Source organism: Sprattus sprattus (genome assembly GCF_963457725.1).
Source record: "Sprattus sprattus genome assembly, chromosome: 20".
NCBI classification, from domain to species: domain Eukaryota; kingdom Metazoa; phylum Chordata; class Actinopteri; order Clupeiformes; family Clupeidae; genus Sprattus; species Sprattus sprattus.
The window spans coordinates 1,001,285-1,019,130 of record NC_137918.1 but is presented as its reverse complement, the minus strand read 5'-3'; the positions used below and the strand labels follow the sequence as shown (position 1 = coordinate 1,019,130).

The window sequence follows — 17,846 nt, the reverse complement described above, 5'->3', positions numbered from 1 at the left end:
GCTTCAGCTGCTTTCTGGTTAGCTCACAGCTGATCTTGAATCACCATCCAATTGGCCAGAGTAACACTAGGTTTTGCAGGGCATCCAGGCGAGGGGAATCTTCCCACCAACCACTCCCCCAATCTCATTTCGTGCCCCTGCCCCTGCCCCTTTCTCCTTCCTCTCTCTCCCCATCCCTCTCTCTTTCCCCTCCCCTCTCTGTCTCTTTCCCTTCCCTCGCACACTCTTGCCTTGTTCAGTCATTCAGAGCCCAGTGCCCAGTGTAGAGGCTGATCACTCACACCCAAACTCACATGCACACGCTCTCTCTTCTGTGCAGCATGTCCAGGCTTCCCCATCTGACTGTCTGCCTGCTAGGAGCCCTGCTGCTTATGTCTCTCTGCCGGGGTGAGTGCTGCTGCAGTTATACTGATGTTAATGTGCATATGTGTGTGTGTGTGTGTGTGTTTATATGCATTTGAGAGATAGAAAAAGTTGCTGACAACTGGGAAATGACTATGAATATATTTAGTGTGTTTATGACTGTTGTGTGTGTGTGTGTGTGTGTGTGTGTGTGTGTGAGAGAGAGAGAGAGTGAGAAAGACACAGAGAGAAATTATACAGGCAGAGGGGAAAGTTTTCAAAAGTTGAAATTGGAGAGCGCCGGTGGTGGGCGTGTGCAGGAGAGTGAGTGAAAGCTGAGAAGCAAATAATCTATAAGCACAAGCTTGAATATCAATTGTGAGTGCCAAGAGAACTCATGGAATACCAGGGTGCCTGCACCACACAACTGTAACGACGTGTGTGTGCATGTGTGTCATGGGTGGCCATGCGCAAGTGTTAGCTTGCTTGAGGTTAACAAGAATCCTGTGATTAGAATGGAAGTACAGCTTGCAAGGATGTTACATATTGCAGTGTATGAGTGTTCTTGGAGTTGAGGTGACTTTTTGGTAGGAGGGTGTTTGAGTGGGTGTGTGTGTGGGGGGGGGCAGTGGCTGGCAGTGGCTTAACATAAAGATTTTCCCATGCAAAGCTTTTACATTTTCATTGAGAGCACTGACTCATTTGGCAACTCCTGATGATTGAACTGTGCATATTCACAACCAATCTACTGTAAAGCACAAAAACATTGTACATTGAGAAAAGGAATAGCCCTTGGCTGGTGAGTCATTTCCAGTATTGCCATTAACCACAGTGATGTAATATTAGCCTTTTAATGCCCTGTGATGTTTTTACGCTGGTCACATTTGGAAGTGATATAGTGTTGGCCATGGGCCATGGAGGGGGTATGGTCCCAACACATATGGCCTGCATATTACTCGAACATTCAATTACCCCTAAAAACTTTTTTCCTAAACCCAACCGAACCCAAGCAAAATGTCGAAGAAATGTAAACAGGTTCTCTGTAGCCAAATTGTTTTGAGAGAGTAGTGGGTCTGCATCAGAGAGTTTCTCTTTGACCCCTCTCTCTCTCACTGTCTGAAACTATCCCACTCAATCTGGGGAAGTCAAGAGAAAGAGACTACAACATAATCCCTGAGCTGGCCCTGCACAGCTGCATTGTATAGACATGTTTGTTGGCAGAGACAGAGACACAGAGAGAGAGAGAGAGAGAGAGAGAGAGAGAGAGAGAGAGAGGAAGAGCGAGTGGGTGCAAAACTATTTGATAGGCTTCTCATTTTCCTTCATTTCCATCCTATCCTCCCCTCATTACAGCTGTTTTATCCAGCTGAATTTCTCTGAATGAAAGAACAAGTAAGGAAGAGAGAGAGAGGAAGGGAGATAACGTATCAGTGTGCTTTGCAAGATGTTTAATATGGCGTCTGGCTTGCCAGTTGGCTTTGGGAGGTATTGTAGTCAAGAAAGATCACAAAGACAGTGCGCAGGGCTTGCTGATGAAAAATGAAAGATAAATGTATGTGTTGCATGCGACTAATTACTGAAAAATAATTAGTCCTTTGTTCTTTGAACTGTATTTATAGCGCTTTAAGTTCAGCCAAGAGTTGAACAACTTCTAAATGAGATAAAGATGGTGATCAGAATATTTGGTTTAAAGGCAAGTCACAGTGCACACCAATAAATGGTTTTCATTATTGACTAACTCTCAGGAAATATTCACCACTCCCTTGTTGAGATGTAGGCAAAGGGAGTTCCACAACACTGGTTTCTTGTTGTGAGCGCAGAAGTTTAATTGCAGGAAAAATGGCGATATGATGGGGGTTTTATCTTCTGTTATTATGCACTGAGGGCTTAATGCTGCGCTGTCTTGGAGTTGGCGCAGCTGGCGTCAGATTCGGATGGGACATGTCCAGAGTTGTTGCAGCTTGTGCCAGCAGAAGGGCTGATTCTCCTAAATTAAGCAGCAAAAGGAGGATAGGCTTAATGGGAAAGTCACACAACAATCAACCAATCACAGTCTCTCTTGCTTTATCTTATTCTCTCTCTCTCATTCCCTCTCTCTCTCTCTCTCTCTCTCTCTCTCTCTCTCTCTCTCGACTGTTCCTTCTGTTGTCCCCCTCACTACCACTCTGTTTCTCTCTCTGCATTTCTGTCCCATTCTTTTGGTATGGATCCTTACATTCACCAGCTGCCTCGTGATTTTGACTCCATCTGATAACAATCACTCTTCACTCAGGAGAGTCCACAGGCTTGACCCAGGCCAGCATCCCTGCACACTCCATAGCGTGAAGCAGCTGGACTTGCCAAACCCACAGACTCAACCTGGGTGGGTGGTGGTAATGACACGCAGAGGATAACAGATGATGAAGGATGAAAGAAAAATACAATGTGGGTCAGCAACTTTGAAGAAAATGTGCTGGCTTGTGTGTGTGTGTGTCTGTTTGTGTGTGTGCGTGTGGTGTGCGTGTGTGTGTGCGCGTTTGTGTGTGTGTGTGTGTGTTTGTGTGTGTGTGTGTGTGTGTGTATCGTGGTGAGTGGGTGGCTGGGTGGGTTGATAGTTTTGGGTGTTTGTGTGGGTGGATGAGTGCTGTGTGTAGGTTGGGGTGGTGGTGGGGTAGTGATGATGCAAGACTTAAGGCGGCTGCTTGCTTCTGCGTTGGGGTTAATTGTTGCGCAAAATTTACTAATAGCAGTTCATGCTCCCAAAGGTTGTGCGTGTTGTCATGAGCCTGCCATTTGCTTGGCAGATAGAAAGCTGTTTCCCTAACAGAAAGTCTGAAGCTTGATGTTATTTTCAAACCTTTGCTTGGGTAGCACTGTTAAACTGAGCAGACATGCAGACTTCATTTTAGTAATCTCATCACGTAACATTCGTTTTCTAAAAACAATCACATAGTATTGCATGTTTTACTGTGGTAGAAAATACGTTAGCTTAATGCTAACGTATATGGGAAACCCTATAGACACCGCGCTAGGTATTAGCATCAATTAATTCACGTTAATGTTTTTGTATGAGCCTGACATTTTCTCTGCAGATAGATAACAGGTTCCCTAACAGAAAGTCTGAAGCTTGAAGTTCTTTTCAAACCTTTACTTGGGAAGCACTGTTAAACTGAGTAGACATGCAGAATATTTTAGTAACCTCATCTTGTAACATTCGTTGATAGAATGCAGGCTGCGAGGTCTGCAAGTCTAGAAAAAGGGGCCGATGCACGCAAGACGTGAAAAGTCGCGCAAGGGCCGCGCAAGCCCTTGCACTTGCGCTTGCGCTTGCGCTTACGTCTCTGAGCATAAATCAGCCTTTAGTGGGGGAAAACCCTGCATGTAAAAAGGCTCTATGAGAGGAGGGGATTTCTCTGTGGGCCGTGTGAAAGGTTCCCCACTGCTCAGCAAACAAAGATCTCACTCACTGGAGCATCAGCACAGAGGAGCCTCCCGTGCCAACACCAGCTTTACCTGCTGCGGGCTCTCACACTAACCACATCGCTGGCCTCATGCTCCCTTTCATTCAAAGAATGTTACCTAAGAGCGTGTGCGATTCTGCCAGTGCATTCAGAAAAATGTTGTACACTCCTGCCGCTGGACAGTTGGAAAGCCACATATCATTTTAGTTAATAGTTTGTTTAGATTCGTTCCTGCCTTGAATATCCTCTTTTTGTCACGCGAGTAGTGTTTTATGATGACACATGTTTGAAAACTGTTTGAAGGAGACTGCATGGCTTACACAGAGGTAGGATAGGCAGGCTTTATGGTGCTTCTTGTGAAGGTGCGGCGGAGAAGGGACCTGGTTCTCACCGCGTCTAGCTGCATGGCGTGCTGATGGATTGCACTGGAGTCTGTGTTTCCTGCAGGCTGGCAACAGTAGAGTAAACAGCACACAGCTTTGAGTGAGGCACATGGCCGTCGGCACTCTCCATCTGAGGAGACAATGTTTTTATGGCGTGCTATTAACGACGGCAGCTGTTTATTGGTGGTGATCCAGGTAACTTTTCTCCAGCAGACCACTTTTTTTCCCACGGTTTAACAGTCATGTGAGACTGAGGTGATGACTCACAGTAGTATGGACTGCAGCCTGTTTGTCTGTGTTAGTCTGTTTGAGTGTTTGTGTGTGTGTGTGTGTGTGTATATTACTCTGTATGTGTTTCCATGTGTGTGCATGTATGTGCATGTGCACACGTGCATCTGTGCTTGTGTTGGGTTGAGTGTGCCGCGCGTGTGCTCAGAGGGCATGAGCTGTGTAATTGGAGTTCATGTGAGAGTGATTACTTAATTTACTTTGAATGGGTCGCCATGCATCCTCCTCTGTCCTGCATATTAGGAACAGCATAACAGAGCAAAACGAACCCTTATTCAGGAGCCTCTCGTTCACATTCCTTTAAATTCACAGGCCCATTCTTATAGACAAGAATGAAATCTTAGGGTAGCTGTCATCTGTTCTTCTGAGTTGCCAGTAAAGTAGCATGTTACTGCTGCATGGGACAGTGAGCAATATGTTACAGATATTAAAAATTAGAAAAATAGACAAACGTATAATAATCAGTAAAACGTAAAATTATCAGAGAGTAGAGTTTAGATAAGCAGAAGCCCCTCTGCTGGATAGCCTGGTGTGCCGAAGGAGCTCAAGGCTTTACCGCACCATCGGCAAACCATCATGTGACACCCCGCCTCTCCATCAGGCCTGGAGTTAATGGAGCTTCCTGGCCCCTTGCGCTTCCACACTTCAGTCCACACGATCCTTTGGGGGTCTTTACAAGACTGCGGTCCCAGGATTAATGGGGGTCGACTCAAGTGGACTAGACCAGCCATGAGGGAAATTACTGGATCGTGCAGTTATTTTAGCGTGTCCAAATGATCACACGATCCAGGCAGTAGTTTGAGGCTGCTGTGTCCGTGCCTTCCCATTACTGCATTACCATTGAGAGAGCGGAACTGCCAGACACACTTGCCAGGAAACTTTTAACTTACTAATGTTTCCTGGTACCTGGTGCCTTATTGGGTAATTAGATATCTTCCTAAAATGAATACAGTAATACACTGAACATTTTGACAGTAAAGTAAGCACAAAGCTATGTTCGGAACATCCACTCACCCATCTCTACATAGACCAATCTATTGAGTTCATGTTAATCAGAATTTCAGATTTGAGATTCTACATTCCAAAACATTCTATGTTGTTAACTGTCTGTATTGTCTGTATTGTTAATGTGGCTCTCATTTCATCACTCATTCAGATTGTTTAGTTGATTTTAGTTCCTCTAGTGTACATTAATCCAGATAGCCTATAGGAAGTTTTATAAAAAGTCAAATTAAATAGAAACCATTTGTAGCGGACTCTGTAAATGCTCTCAGACATAGTTTATTTTTGAAAGTTCCAGACATCATTAAAGCATATCCAATTGTTGACTGACCCTTGTCTTATTCAGTTTGTTCACCATGCAATGAGTTGTTAGCCTGGATACCAGCCTGAACTCCGCCCACAACATTTTTGGTCTGGGAGATTCAGTCTGGAGTCGAGCTAGTTGGGAGGGTTTAAACGGCCCCGAAAAGGGATCTGACCATTCAAATTGTAAGGGCGGGCTTTATACGTTGATGGACAGACATAGATAGAATACCGGTATACATCGAACAAAGATGGCGCCGTCTCGGGAGCTTAGTGGGACATATTTGATATGATTTAAGGTATCCACACGACTTTTTTTATGTCTACATTGACTCGGTTAGTTGTGTATACGCAACACCAATGTTGCCTAGGATTGTAGGTCTTAACTTATGCACTCTAGACCATTATTGAAAGGTTATGCTAACAGCGTAGACAAAAAAACATTAAAACTAATGGTAGCTTCTAGCCTTGAGTGCTAATTAAGTAACGTGAGCAGGCATATCTCAACAGATATTGACAGCGCATTCATTTTGAAAGAGGAACAGAGAAACGCGATCAAGGCATTTGTCGATTGAAAAGATGTTTTTGCCGTCCTTCCTACGGGATCAGGTAAAAGTTTAATCTATCAGATGGTAATAATACTACGTTGCTCTGATTGGTTCTAGGTATCCAATTCAGCGAAGAGGAATTTTCTTTCCTGGTTCGTTGAAACACGCCCCATAATCACAGCCCAGTGGTCCGGTCTCAGACTCATATTCTGACTAGAATTATGAGTATGACATCGTCAGGCTAATGAGTTGTGGTATACTGGAGCAAATTGTGGTATTCATCGTCTGGGAATTTTATGTTGCACTATTGTGCATAAAATGTACAGTACAACACTACAAAATAACTGATCTGTTCTATAGTGGACTAGTGAGTGAGTGCAAGTTCCAAACTTAGCTCTGTCTAGAGTCTTAAAAAACAGCTGCAACTAATGACAGGTCAGGCTGCCTGCCCATATTGTCATGTCCAGTCTCACTGAAATAAATAAATAATGGACTCCTTACAGAAGTTACCAAACCTTTCAGCAGCTTCAGTGTTTAGTGAAGCTCTTCTTTGTTGTTAACAGGAATTTCTTAAAGACATTTCCCAGAGGATTTGGGGCGAGATAGCACATGAAGAACTCATTATATTTCAAGAAACAGATATGGGCCTGCTGCTATTGTTTAAGGATTATCCAGACTTGCTCAATCGCTTCATTGCCATTACCTTGCTGTTCAAGTCATTCAGAAGAATCACACACCTGTTTATTCATGTAAGTCCTGTGGTGAGGAGTTAGGCAGCTGGGAATCCTATTCCATGCCCTCTACATTTGAAAGCCCATCAGAGGCCTAGCCGCACCTCAGAGAGTCCTAATGGTCCAGATCCTCCTTACTGCACATAGGCCCACCTTTGTGTTTCAAGTCTCCATCTCCCTGGATAGAGAAGGGACAAATGGGCTTTTTATAGACATGGACGAGCACACAGCATTTTTTTTTCCTGGACTGTTTCCTTGCTTCACACGAGTCTGATGGAGAAGCGTGCGAGTTGGCAGCTGAGTTGACAACACCAGCAGTCTGTGTACCCCGTGATTGTCTTCCGTGGCTCAGGAGCCAAGTTTTGGTCATGTGATGGTCAGTCATGGTGGTTCTTAAAGCTGGGTTGCTGGCAGACTATCCCAGTTTTTTAGGTTTATTTAAAAAAATAAATGATCTGGCCTCCTTGTCTGCACTGTGAAGTACTCATATATTTTTAGGGAAGAGCAGATGTCCTTAAAAACAAATAGTTTATCAAATTTTTCAATATGGTGCGCATTGTCACACAAATACAGAAAAAAAATACACGTGTTTGTATGTTTTGTTGAGTAGCCGTGGCAAAAAATGACACTGATTTGACGTTTTAATTAATTGAAAAACTATTGGCAGCAACTTATCGATATGACTCACTGCGGATTCGAGTTGTTTTTCTGTGGGGGTGGATAAGGTCACCTGCGTGTGGCGACTGACAGCATCAGCTCAGCTGTTCCCGTGGTTGGCACGCTCCACTTTCAACACAGCCGACCCCAGAGGCTATTAGGTTTCAAACAATAAGCTCTGCAAAATGAAGACAGTCTCATATGCTAACGCAGCTCTGACACTTGGTGTCAGAAATGTTGATTATTTGGATAACTAACCTTTACCCCATCATGTCTGACAAGGTTTGCTTTTGTCTGCCCTTTTCGAGCTGTCCGTCAAAGCCCTGAGGTGAACAACAGACAGTTTACATAAAAGTAGGATTGTGACTCTTTTGGGTCTTATTGTCAATTATGTTCTTTCTAAACTCAGAACTCAGAATTTCTCAAGGGCTTTTTTTTTTCCGCTAAATGAAACTGCCTGTGTGAATAAAGAACACTTGAGTGGGCTATTGAAAAAAAAAAAAAAACTATCATAAACAAAACCACATGGTATGACTTTGCAGCTCCTTGTGAGAATCTGGCACTGAGATCCCTCAAGGACTCGACGTTACAACACACATAACACACAACACACATAATTCGGGTTCAGTCTACACCCATATGTACTAACTCTTATGTGGGGGTAATGTCCTTGTTATTCCTCTCAGGAGGAACCATATTACTATGGCAGTTTAGGTTCTTAGCATCAGTGAGGGCCAGAGTTCTGGCGCCGGTGAAGGCTTGATGATTGTGTACAGAATTAGTGTGTTTTGCCATGACAGTGTGGAAGGCGCCTCTAATATCCTGCCCTGGATGTCTATGTTTGCCCTCCATAAACTATCTCCCTACTGTTGTTTTTTCTTCTGCAGCTGAGACGGAGAAAGAGGATGACTTTGAGGAACCTGAAACCACGCCAGACTACGACTATCCACCAACCTTTGACTATACCTTTTTTAGTAAGTCTTTCCATGTGCCTGACACTATGCCATTCAATGCCACATATGCACATCTTTTTATTTCAAACCAAACTCTGCAGCTGCTGATTTCCTGTGAGTTGTGCATACCTCAAGGCAGATGTGTTATTCTGTGACATTAACATTGTTGCGTGTGGGCGAAATGTGTTTTTGTTTGATGTCTAACACTGGAATGTTTTTAACGTTTAATGTGAGAGCAACATATGTATTTGCTTCACCACACAGTACTGCCTGACCTTCTCCATTGCTGCAGATGTCATTAAGCCCTTTGAGTAGGGCTGAATAGAATATGTACCTCTGTCCTGCTTTTGTTTTGTTGTTGTATGATGTTGCTCTGATGACGTCATGGCACTTTTCTCCAATTAGGCAACACGAGCAGTGATGACCTAGACAGGTTCCTCATGGAGGCAGGAGACACAGGAGATGCAGAGTCGGACAGAGACACCACTCTGTCAGAGGAGGAAATGGGGGGAGAGGAGGAATCTGTGGATGAGGAGGAGGAGGAGGAGGAGGAGACGGTGGAAATTGAGGCTGGAGTGGAGGAGGTGACGATCACCAAACCCCCAACCCACCGCAACAACCCCAGATCTGAGGTTAATTCGGGTTCAGTCTACGCCCATATGTACTAACTCTTATGTTCTGAGTTTCAGCACATGACCTCAGCTCCGCATTTTAGGCCTTTTCAAGGAATGGGTATTAAATACTACTCAGTTTTAACTCAAATTGTTTCTCTAAGTCACCCTGACCTCAGTAAGTGATGGTTTCTTGATGGTTTGAGTGGGAGGGAGCTGAGGAGGTTGCGGGGGATTCTTGACAGCCTGAAGAATGCACAGTGGGGCGACATGAATCACTTCAACGCCCCATCCATCAGAACGTATTACAGAGCACCCGACTAACAAAAGACAGCCTTATTAGGAGCATCTCACCAGGGAAAATGTATGGGAGACAGATGACTTATGCACACACTTCTGGCAAGTGTTCTCCTAAAAGGAGATTGCGTGAGTGTTTTTCAGGTATTTCTGGAATCTTTCAAATACTGTATGTTACACTTCCCAGCCTGTGGGAGCCTTTATGCTGCCTATGAATCAGGGGCGAATTGCGATCTCGGGTTCATGTAATTTATGTGCGCAACAAGACCTACTCCTTAAAGAGCCAAATGGAGTCTAAATCAGACAAGTAAAGGACCCCTTACCACAGACCCAGGATCTTCCGCTTGTTGGTTGTCGATATGGGCCCTCAAGGGGCCTTTGTCTGACTTTTGGCAGAGTCCTGAATGAAGATACAACACCTTTGAGTGGGCTGTGGATGTAAGCAGGTGGATCCTGTTGCAGTTCTGCTACAGATCCCAGTGAAAGCCCCATCTGCTTCAGATCCCAGCGTGAAGCCTGGGAGGCTAAATAAACAGCGCTGGCCTTAGCCAAAGTCTTCACAGTGATGATGAGACAGAGGGGGGTCATTCATTAAGGATTCAGACCCCGTGCTCAGGTGTCTTGTGTGTGTGTGTGTGTGTGTATTTCTTTGTATTTGTTTGTTTGCAGGTCTGTGATTGTGTGCATTTCTATGCAGTACCCTACCTCTGCAGAATTCAAATTGTTTGTGTGGGTTGGTTTAGTGTGTGTTTGTGTGTGTGTACATGTGTATTTATTAGAAGTGACCATATGTCAGACAGTGCACGTGTAAACATTTGAGGGACTATCTCTCCAGAGTAAACCACAGAACTCCACCTTCCTCTCTGTGAACCCAAACAAACTCTGTCTCCCCCGTCCCATCTCCTCATGCTAGTCGAGTCTCATTCTCGTCTCCATGCCAGTGCAGGACAGAGAGAGGATGTCCTCTGTGTGGTGCAGCTACTCTGAACAGTCCATTGAAAGGGCAATAATCACTCTGTCAGTTTAGTATATGAAAACAGTCAAGGTCAAGTGACAATTAATTGTGTCACATACTTCCTTTAAATGCACACATTCTCCGGGAATTGCTTTGCATAGGATGCATAGGAACACACACACACATACACACACACACACACACAGCGCTAACGCAAGTGGCAGCTTCTTCATGTAGCTCTGGTGTTTTGTATTCATGTAGCCTATGTATTGTTTGTGAGTTGTATGTGCTTATGTACTGAGGTGTGTTTTTTTTTTTTTTTACTGTTCCCACACTGTACTTCTCTAGGAGCATAGTCTGGGTGTTGTCTTTTCTCTACTCCCCTCCCCAATGTTATGCTGTAATTCTTCCCTATCTTTAGCCAGTTTCACTCTGGCAGGGGGACTGCCAATGAAAACTAGCCTTTTGGCTACAATTGGGTGCATTTACATTTTAATGTTTATTAATGCACACTGTCCCTCTTCATCAAATAAACAAATCAAATCAAATCAAAACACACAAACACCCCCCTCCCACACACACACACACAGATACACACGCACACACACAGCTAAACACACTCAGATACACACACACACACACGTGCAGTACATTTTTATATTCCCTTTTTCTGCGTTAAGCATTGTTATCTCTCTGACAGCTGTTGCATTCTGGTCTTTGCAGGCTTGCAGGACTACACCTCTCTGTCTAGTCACCACTCTGGGGCTAATCGCACACCAGTTGGCCAGGCTGCTATGATGAATTTGACCGTGACACAGACCTGAACACATACACTAAAATGGTGAGTAAAATATATGAATGTATATGGCCTCTACCGTATAATCTTACATACTGCATAAAATGTGCACTTGCGTATAAATGAGAGACATGCTGGCGAATGGGGAGAAATTCTTTAGATTATTTGCCTGAATTCCTGATGTCCTATATGAATATGAATGCTGATGAAGTAGATATGATATAAACAGAAATACAGATGTTGTAGTGGACGATCATTTCAATCACTGGCATGGACACACTAGGCCGTTAAACAAATCTTTATATCTATGTGTGAATTCCATGTGCTTTAGATCAGTTTGAAGATGCAGTTTGTAGTGTAGCCACCAGAAGGTGCTGTACTTATATAAAATAAAACCACCACCCTAATGGTTTGTGCTTTCAGTAAAAATGATGAAGTACCTGTGAGCTCTAACATGTATGTAATACTTAACCTTATCTCTGTGTGTGTGTGTGTGTGTGTGTGTGTGTGTGCGTGTGTGTGTGTGTGTTTTGAATCCTTGAGAAGAGAGATTAGCACGGAAGGACTCACAGTCACACATGGACACACATACATTTTGGAGGACAGGAAGTGATGTTCCTGTTGTTCCCGAAGCACCAACTGAATCTCACACCCCCACCTTGACAACGCACACACAAGCACAAAGCCAGTCCACTCTGCACATACGACCCCATTCAAATCCCAACCAATTAATCGTAGAAAAATCACTTTGTCCACTCATAACACCAGACATCCTGATGTTTGCTTTTTTGGGTCAAGGCACTCCATGAGTTCACAGCGCTCTGTGCCAATGGACAAGCATCGTCTAACTGGGTGGACAGCGGCGTGAGTTAATTAAAGAGCTCTGTGGAGCAGACTGAGGAGCTGAGGAGGTGACAGGGCAGCTGGAGCAAAAACAGCCCTGGTGCTGCCACCAGGCCAGGGACCAGCACAACCTGTGGCGGAGGGTGGGGGGGTCGGGGGGTTGTGGTGAAGACTCTTAATTTCCTGTCCTCTGATCAGCGATCTAAAGCATTTCTGCCATCAGATGCTTGCTACTGCCTCGTGCTTCTACGTGAGATCATGGAAAGGATACATCCTGGTTTGTTACTGGATGAAGCCCAGCAAGACTGTCTCCCTCTTGCTCTCTTTTGTGCACAAGTCCAGAGGCCAAGACGTGTGTGCGTGTGTGTGTCTGTTGTGTATCTGTGTGTGTGTGTTTTAGCCTCAATATCGGCTCACAGACACATATCTGACAATCAAACAATTTGTACTCATAGCTGTTCACGTAGTATTACTGGAAAAGATTATCTGTAAACACAAGGGCTCCACAACCCTCCTTTCAACAAACACCATTGCACTTCTATGTATCCTGTCTTTGCCTACCCTTTGAAGTTGCTGTTTTTATATGAATTTTGAAAGTGTATAAATGTATAATAAGTATCTGTGAGAATGTCTTTTACAGCCAAATGCACGTTTTTTTAATGTTACGATAGATCGTTATGAAAGATTATTTTCTTTATATTGTTGTTTATATTATTGAATGAATGCTCAAATAAATATTTTCACATGAGTTTGGTCGCTTGTTCAATGAGATATATTTTGTTATCATACAATATCCACAGCAATATATAGAAATGGAGATCAAATTAAAGCAAACATCACGATTCTGACCGTCGTTCCCCTCTAATTCATGCTGAAATCAATACATCATGGCTGCCCTGAGTTAGCATATTTTTGTTTATTCACACGTGCTCTCAGATGACCAGATGCAGAGACGGGGTTAAAACGTGTCTGGAGATCGGATTATTAAAAAGTACAAATGTCATGGAGCATTTGTATCCTGTGTTGACGCTTTTCGCGCAAAAGTTAAATTATGCATGATGCTCTGGCTACAAAGAATGAGGAAGGCGGTGGAGGCAATAGGTCATGCAGAGAAGACAGGAATTAGGTGTCGGCAGGCATTTAAAAACAAACAAAGCCTAAGGTCAGAAAATATGTACTGAGACGGCTCGCCGATGTCGTGTCCAGATTAACAGGTCAGTCGGGCTCCAGTCGGTTTTATCCACAGTTGTTGCCAGTTTAGAACCTGTGGTTTTAAAGGAACAGAGCTAAATTAGACATTTTGCTGTCTGGTTGATTCCGGTAGTGGTTTATGTCTACGATCTAGTCCTTAAACCAATCAACAGCTCTCAATGTCATATATATATATATTTTTTAAATCCTCAGAATTGTCCAAATAAGAAAACATTTAATACTATATGCTGAGGAGCAGTGAGAAACCTTGTGGCATACAAGGACTGGATCTTTCATGGCCATGAATTAGTCTATTTCCTCTCTCTAAAAAATACAACTCATCTTTTTGCAGACGTTTCGTGCAATAAGGAGGACATGGGCATCAGAACATCACCATCAAAATGACCTGAAGAAACAAAGTAAACAAGAAAGCAGTTTGCATGCACTCTTGCCAGGCTGGAGATTACCTTAGCAACAGTTTGTTACATCAGTCGTTGTCTGGCGACATACCTTAAAAATAAATGTTAAAACTAAATGCGCAGTAGCCTCATAACGTCTAATCTGTAATATACATAGTTGCCTTGGATGGCACATAAGAGTTTGCAGAGTAATGTTTGAATTGATGTGGTGAATTGCACATAATGAACTCGTACACAAAATGTTTCTGTCCTCAAAACCTCCAGTCCTCCTTTAGTTTGCAAAATCTGTTTTTATTTAGGGCCAATAAGCATAAGCCATAGGCTATCAATACAGACCCCTGGGTTCCAGTTATCAGTAATGTTCTGTACATTGACATGTGTGTTCACAAGCACTTTACTTTCTGTGACTTTTTACTAAAAGTGTTACAGCAAAAACGCTTGGCACAGTCCTCTAAATCCAACTTGGGAATTCAGGCATTATCTGGAATACAGTAAATTGGGCACAGATGTAGTCATATTTGGTGGTAGTGGTCTGAGACCACCAATGGACTGAGAGTGCTGAGTGGTAGAGAGAGTGTGTTTGTGTGTTTCACAGTATCAGTGTCCAAGCCTGGAGAGCCTTCTCATGAGTTCCCTGGTGGGTCTAATCGTGATGAACAAGTACCATAAATATTTAATGTCGATGTTAACACAAGTAAATCTCTCTCTCTCTCTCTCTCTCTCTCTCTCTCTCTCTCTCTCTCTCTCTCTCTCTCTCTCTCTCTCTCTCTCTCTCTCGCTCTCTCCCCCTCTCTCTCTCTCTCTCTCTCCCTCTCTCTCTCTCTCTCTCTCTCTCTCTCTGTGTGTGTGTGTGTGTGTGTGTATTTTTTCTTGACTGTGTAGCATTGTGTATCTATGTGTGTGCATCAACACCACAAGGTTACTTTAAGCCGTTTGCTTTTGAAAAATTACCTGACATTCAAGTGATGCCAAGGTTTGCAGGCTATAAGCAACTGAATAATGCAGGAAGTCCCTGTCATTTCACACACACACACACACACACACACTCACACACACCCCCCCCCCCCCACCCACACACACACACACACACACACACACACACACACACACACACACACACACACACACACACACACACACACACACACACACACAGTTAACATCTGCATTAATCTGATGAATCCTTAACATATGGGGGGGAAATGTATTCACAGAAACACACTTAACCAGTGGGACATACAGTACACTAGACCCATAAGCACATTGACATGCACACATATTTTCAGATACCAAAATTAACTCCATAACCTTTGTACTTGTTTATCTGTACCAAGTTGTGAAACTAAGCTTTAAAAATTAAGCAACCACCTTGTACTTGCCAAACAAAGTGATTTGTCATATTGCTCTAAGCATGTACTGTGTTTTCTAGGCGGCTAATTAGTCTTTAACTATAAACGAATCCTGAGGGTTCGGCACAGAATGTCTCATTCTGAACTCATTCCTTTGTCTGATTCAGTGTCCTATGAGGACCTGACAGGTATTGAGATAGATAGCTAAATGTGTCTTCGCCTGTTTTAACTTCAGTGCAAATGGCTCCCTTAGCTTCACTTAGATAGCGCTTTCCCAGTAGCGACAGAGAAATGGCAATTGCACAATGCCTCACAGAGTTAGTGTGTCACAGGGTGATTTGGGCCACTCAATAGCCAATTATACAGTGTTAGCAAATTAAAAACCTCAGTAACAGGGGCTGCGGTGTATGTTAATGACCTAGTGTAAGACTTAGGCATTACAATGAGTACAAGGAGCCATGGCGATTAGTGGCAGAGATCTAAGATAAAAGTAAAAGGGTGAGAATGGCTGGCAGATAACTCTTATAAATGCAAGGGATGACGCCAGAGAGGCTGTCTAGATCGGAGAGGTCAGGACCTTGGACAGAGCCCGCCGAAAATGATTCACTCCTTTCTCTGCAAACACCAGGAAAGAGAAATGCAACTTCAGATTGAACGTGATGTAACGGGCAAACAGCATTACAACAACTTTTGTCGTAAACATGTGTGGATCTTTACAGACTGCATGAAAAGACACCACCACTCCCTTTTAGCATTCATAAACTTTCACCACCACATTTTAAATGTATACTGTCATTGACAAAATAAGAAAATGCACGAGACCTGTCTGCATTGTATTTTCTTATCATAATTTGCTCACTTGCTCAGGCAGGCTTTGATGGCCTTGGATTGAGCATCATGGCAAGTACGGTTTTACTGTACAAGAAGGAAAGTAATTTAGTTCAGGACACTGTTGGAGAAAAGTAATTTGTTTTATTGTAAATCGATTTTACAACAAATAATACCACATGAAGTAGAACTAAAAAAGACTGGTATGAATTTTTTTTTATTCCATTGCAATGGTAAGCAAACATGCTGTCATATATCATGGGCAAAGGATCTTCATATGGACCCATTCACATGTTTATGTCCACCGTGATTTGAGACTTGAGGACATCAATTGAGATAACAATGGAACAGCAAGGTCACACTGAGGCGTTTCCCTGGTGATTTCATGAGTGGTCTTCAATGGCCGTCCTGCAGATATAATGTGACATGGTTGAGATGACTTAAAGCAGCAATATGGAGTTCTGCTCCAAAAGATAACTACCAAAAAGGCATGCAAAAACCTTGCAGACACCACCAACAGCCCAGGTGACACTGATAGAAGCTTGCCACTACACTACCTGTTGTCTTTGGGCAGTATAGCTGTCAATGACATGTGTGGTAAAGCTTTTCTTACATTTTTGCAGGGTGTTCCAGCCCGGTACACAGAACTACATAGAGCATATCCTGGATGGCTAGTGGGGATTCACATGACTATATGCTATCAAAATGAATTTAAGGATGGTACCAAAACTAGTTGCCTATAAAACCATGCCTCAAAGAGTGTCAAATTGTTGTTTATTGTTTCTTTAAAACCATTATTTTCTTTTTGAACGTTTTCTGGTGAATGTGGTTACTTTAAGAAAAAAATAATCAAAATAATGTAGATTGTCAGTCTATCTAGTGTGATGGTCTATTTTGGCTCAGTATTTATTTAGGTTTGTTGGAACCACAGTGTAAGGTCTGTGCTCTGTCCCTGTCTTGTTTCCCTATGTATCCCTTGTGTTCTCACGTGTTTCTTCATTTGTGTTTGTTTACCCTTGTCTCCTCGTGTCTGTCTCCTCACGCCCTCCCCTTGTTATTCTGCTTGTGCTGTTTATTAGTTTGTCTCCCTTGTGTGTCATGTGATCTTTGTTCCTTGTCTAGTCTTTGTGCTTCCTTGTTACCACCATGTGCTTTTCACCATGTGCTTCCCTGTGTTTGTTTGTGTATGCCATGTGCCCTCGTTGCTGTCATTGTCTCCCCCGCCTTGATTGTTCTCACCTGTCCCTCGTTATCTGTTCCTGGTAATTCCCTTGTTTAGTCCACCTGTGTCTCATTGTCTGCCCCACCTTGATTGTCTTCACCTGTCCCTTGTTATCTGTTGTGTGTGTATATATACTCCTTGTGTTCTTGTCTCTCGTTGCTGGTTCGTCATTAATGTTGCATGTTGTTTCTCAGTGTTTCTCAGTGTTTCTCAGTGTTTCTCCGTGTTCACATAGATGTAATTAAGTTTTCTCGTGTTGCTAACCCTGGACCGTATTTCGACTTCTCTTTTGCCTTGCCCCTCTGGATTTGTTTGCCTGCTCTGGACTGCCTAAGGGCTCGAATACACATAAGCGCGCCAAACCATAGGAATCAATGCATTTTCTAGCGTCCCGTTTAAAAAAAAAAAACGCTTATGTGTATTCGAACCCTTACTGTGTACCGGCCCTGGAAAGTAAAACCATTATTCTTCATTCTACCTCTTGTGTCAGAGTCGTGCGTTTGAGTTCAACACCCCACCTTCAATCCGTAACACACAGACCTTTAAATTAAGTTACACAAAATCAAAAAGCCAAGTCTGATGAAAGATCAGGGGATTGTCAAATTTGTTAAATCATATTACATTTGAAAGAAACTAATCTTATTTCTCTTGATAATATGACGATACTACATTGAACTATCTGATTCTG

At 43.2% G+C, this 17,846-nt stretch overlaps 1 protein-coding gene across 2 annotated transcripts; it reads left to right on the top strand.

The window, feature by feature from the left end:
- Positions 1-257: 257 nt before the first annotated feature.
- On the top strand, positions 258-12,809 carry LOC308381260 (uncharacterized protein). Of its 2 annotated transcripts, none has more exons than XM_080858798.1 (5): positions 258-387; positions 8,582-8,668; positions 9,053-9,279; positions 11,234-11,351; positions 11,853-12,809. In XM_080858798.1, exons 1-4 carry the CDS (start codon positions 294-296, stop codon positions 11,306-11,308), a joined length of 483 nt encoding a protein of 160 aa, XP_080714924.1. In that variant the 5' UTR covers positions 258-293; the 3' UTR covers positions 11,309-11,351; positions 11,853-12,809. The 2 variants fall into 2 exon arrangements, with proteins under 2 accessions (XP_080714924.1, XP_080714923.1); XM_080858797.1 differs by having other exon boundaries at positions 11,850-12,809.
- The last annotated feature ends 5,037 nt before the right edge of the window (positions 12,810-17,846 follow it).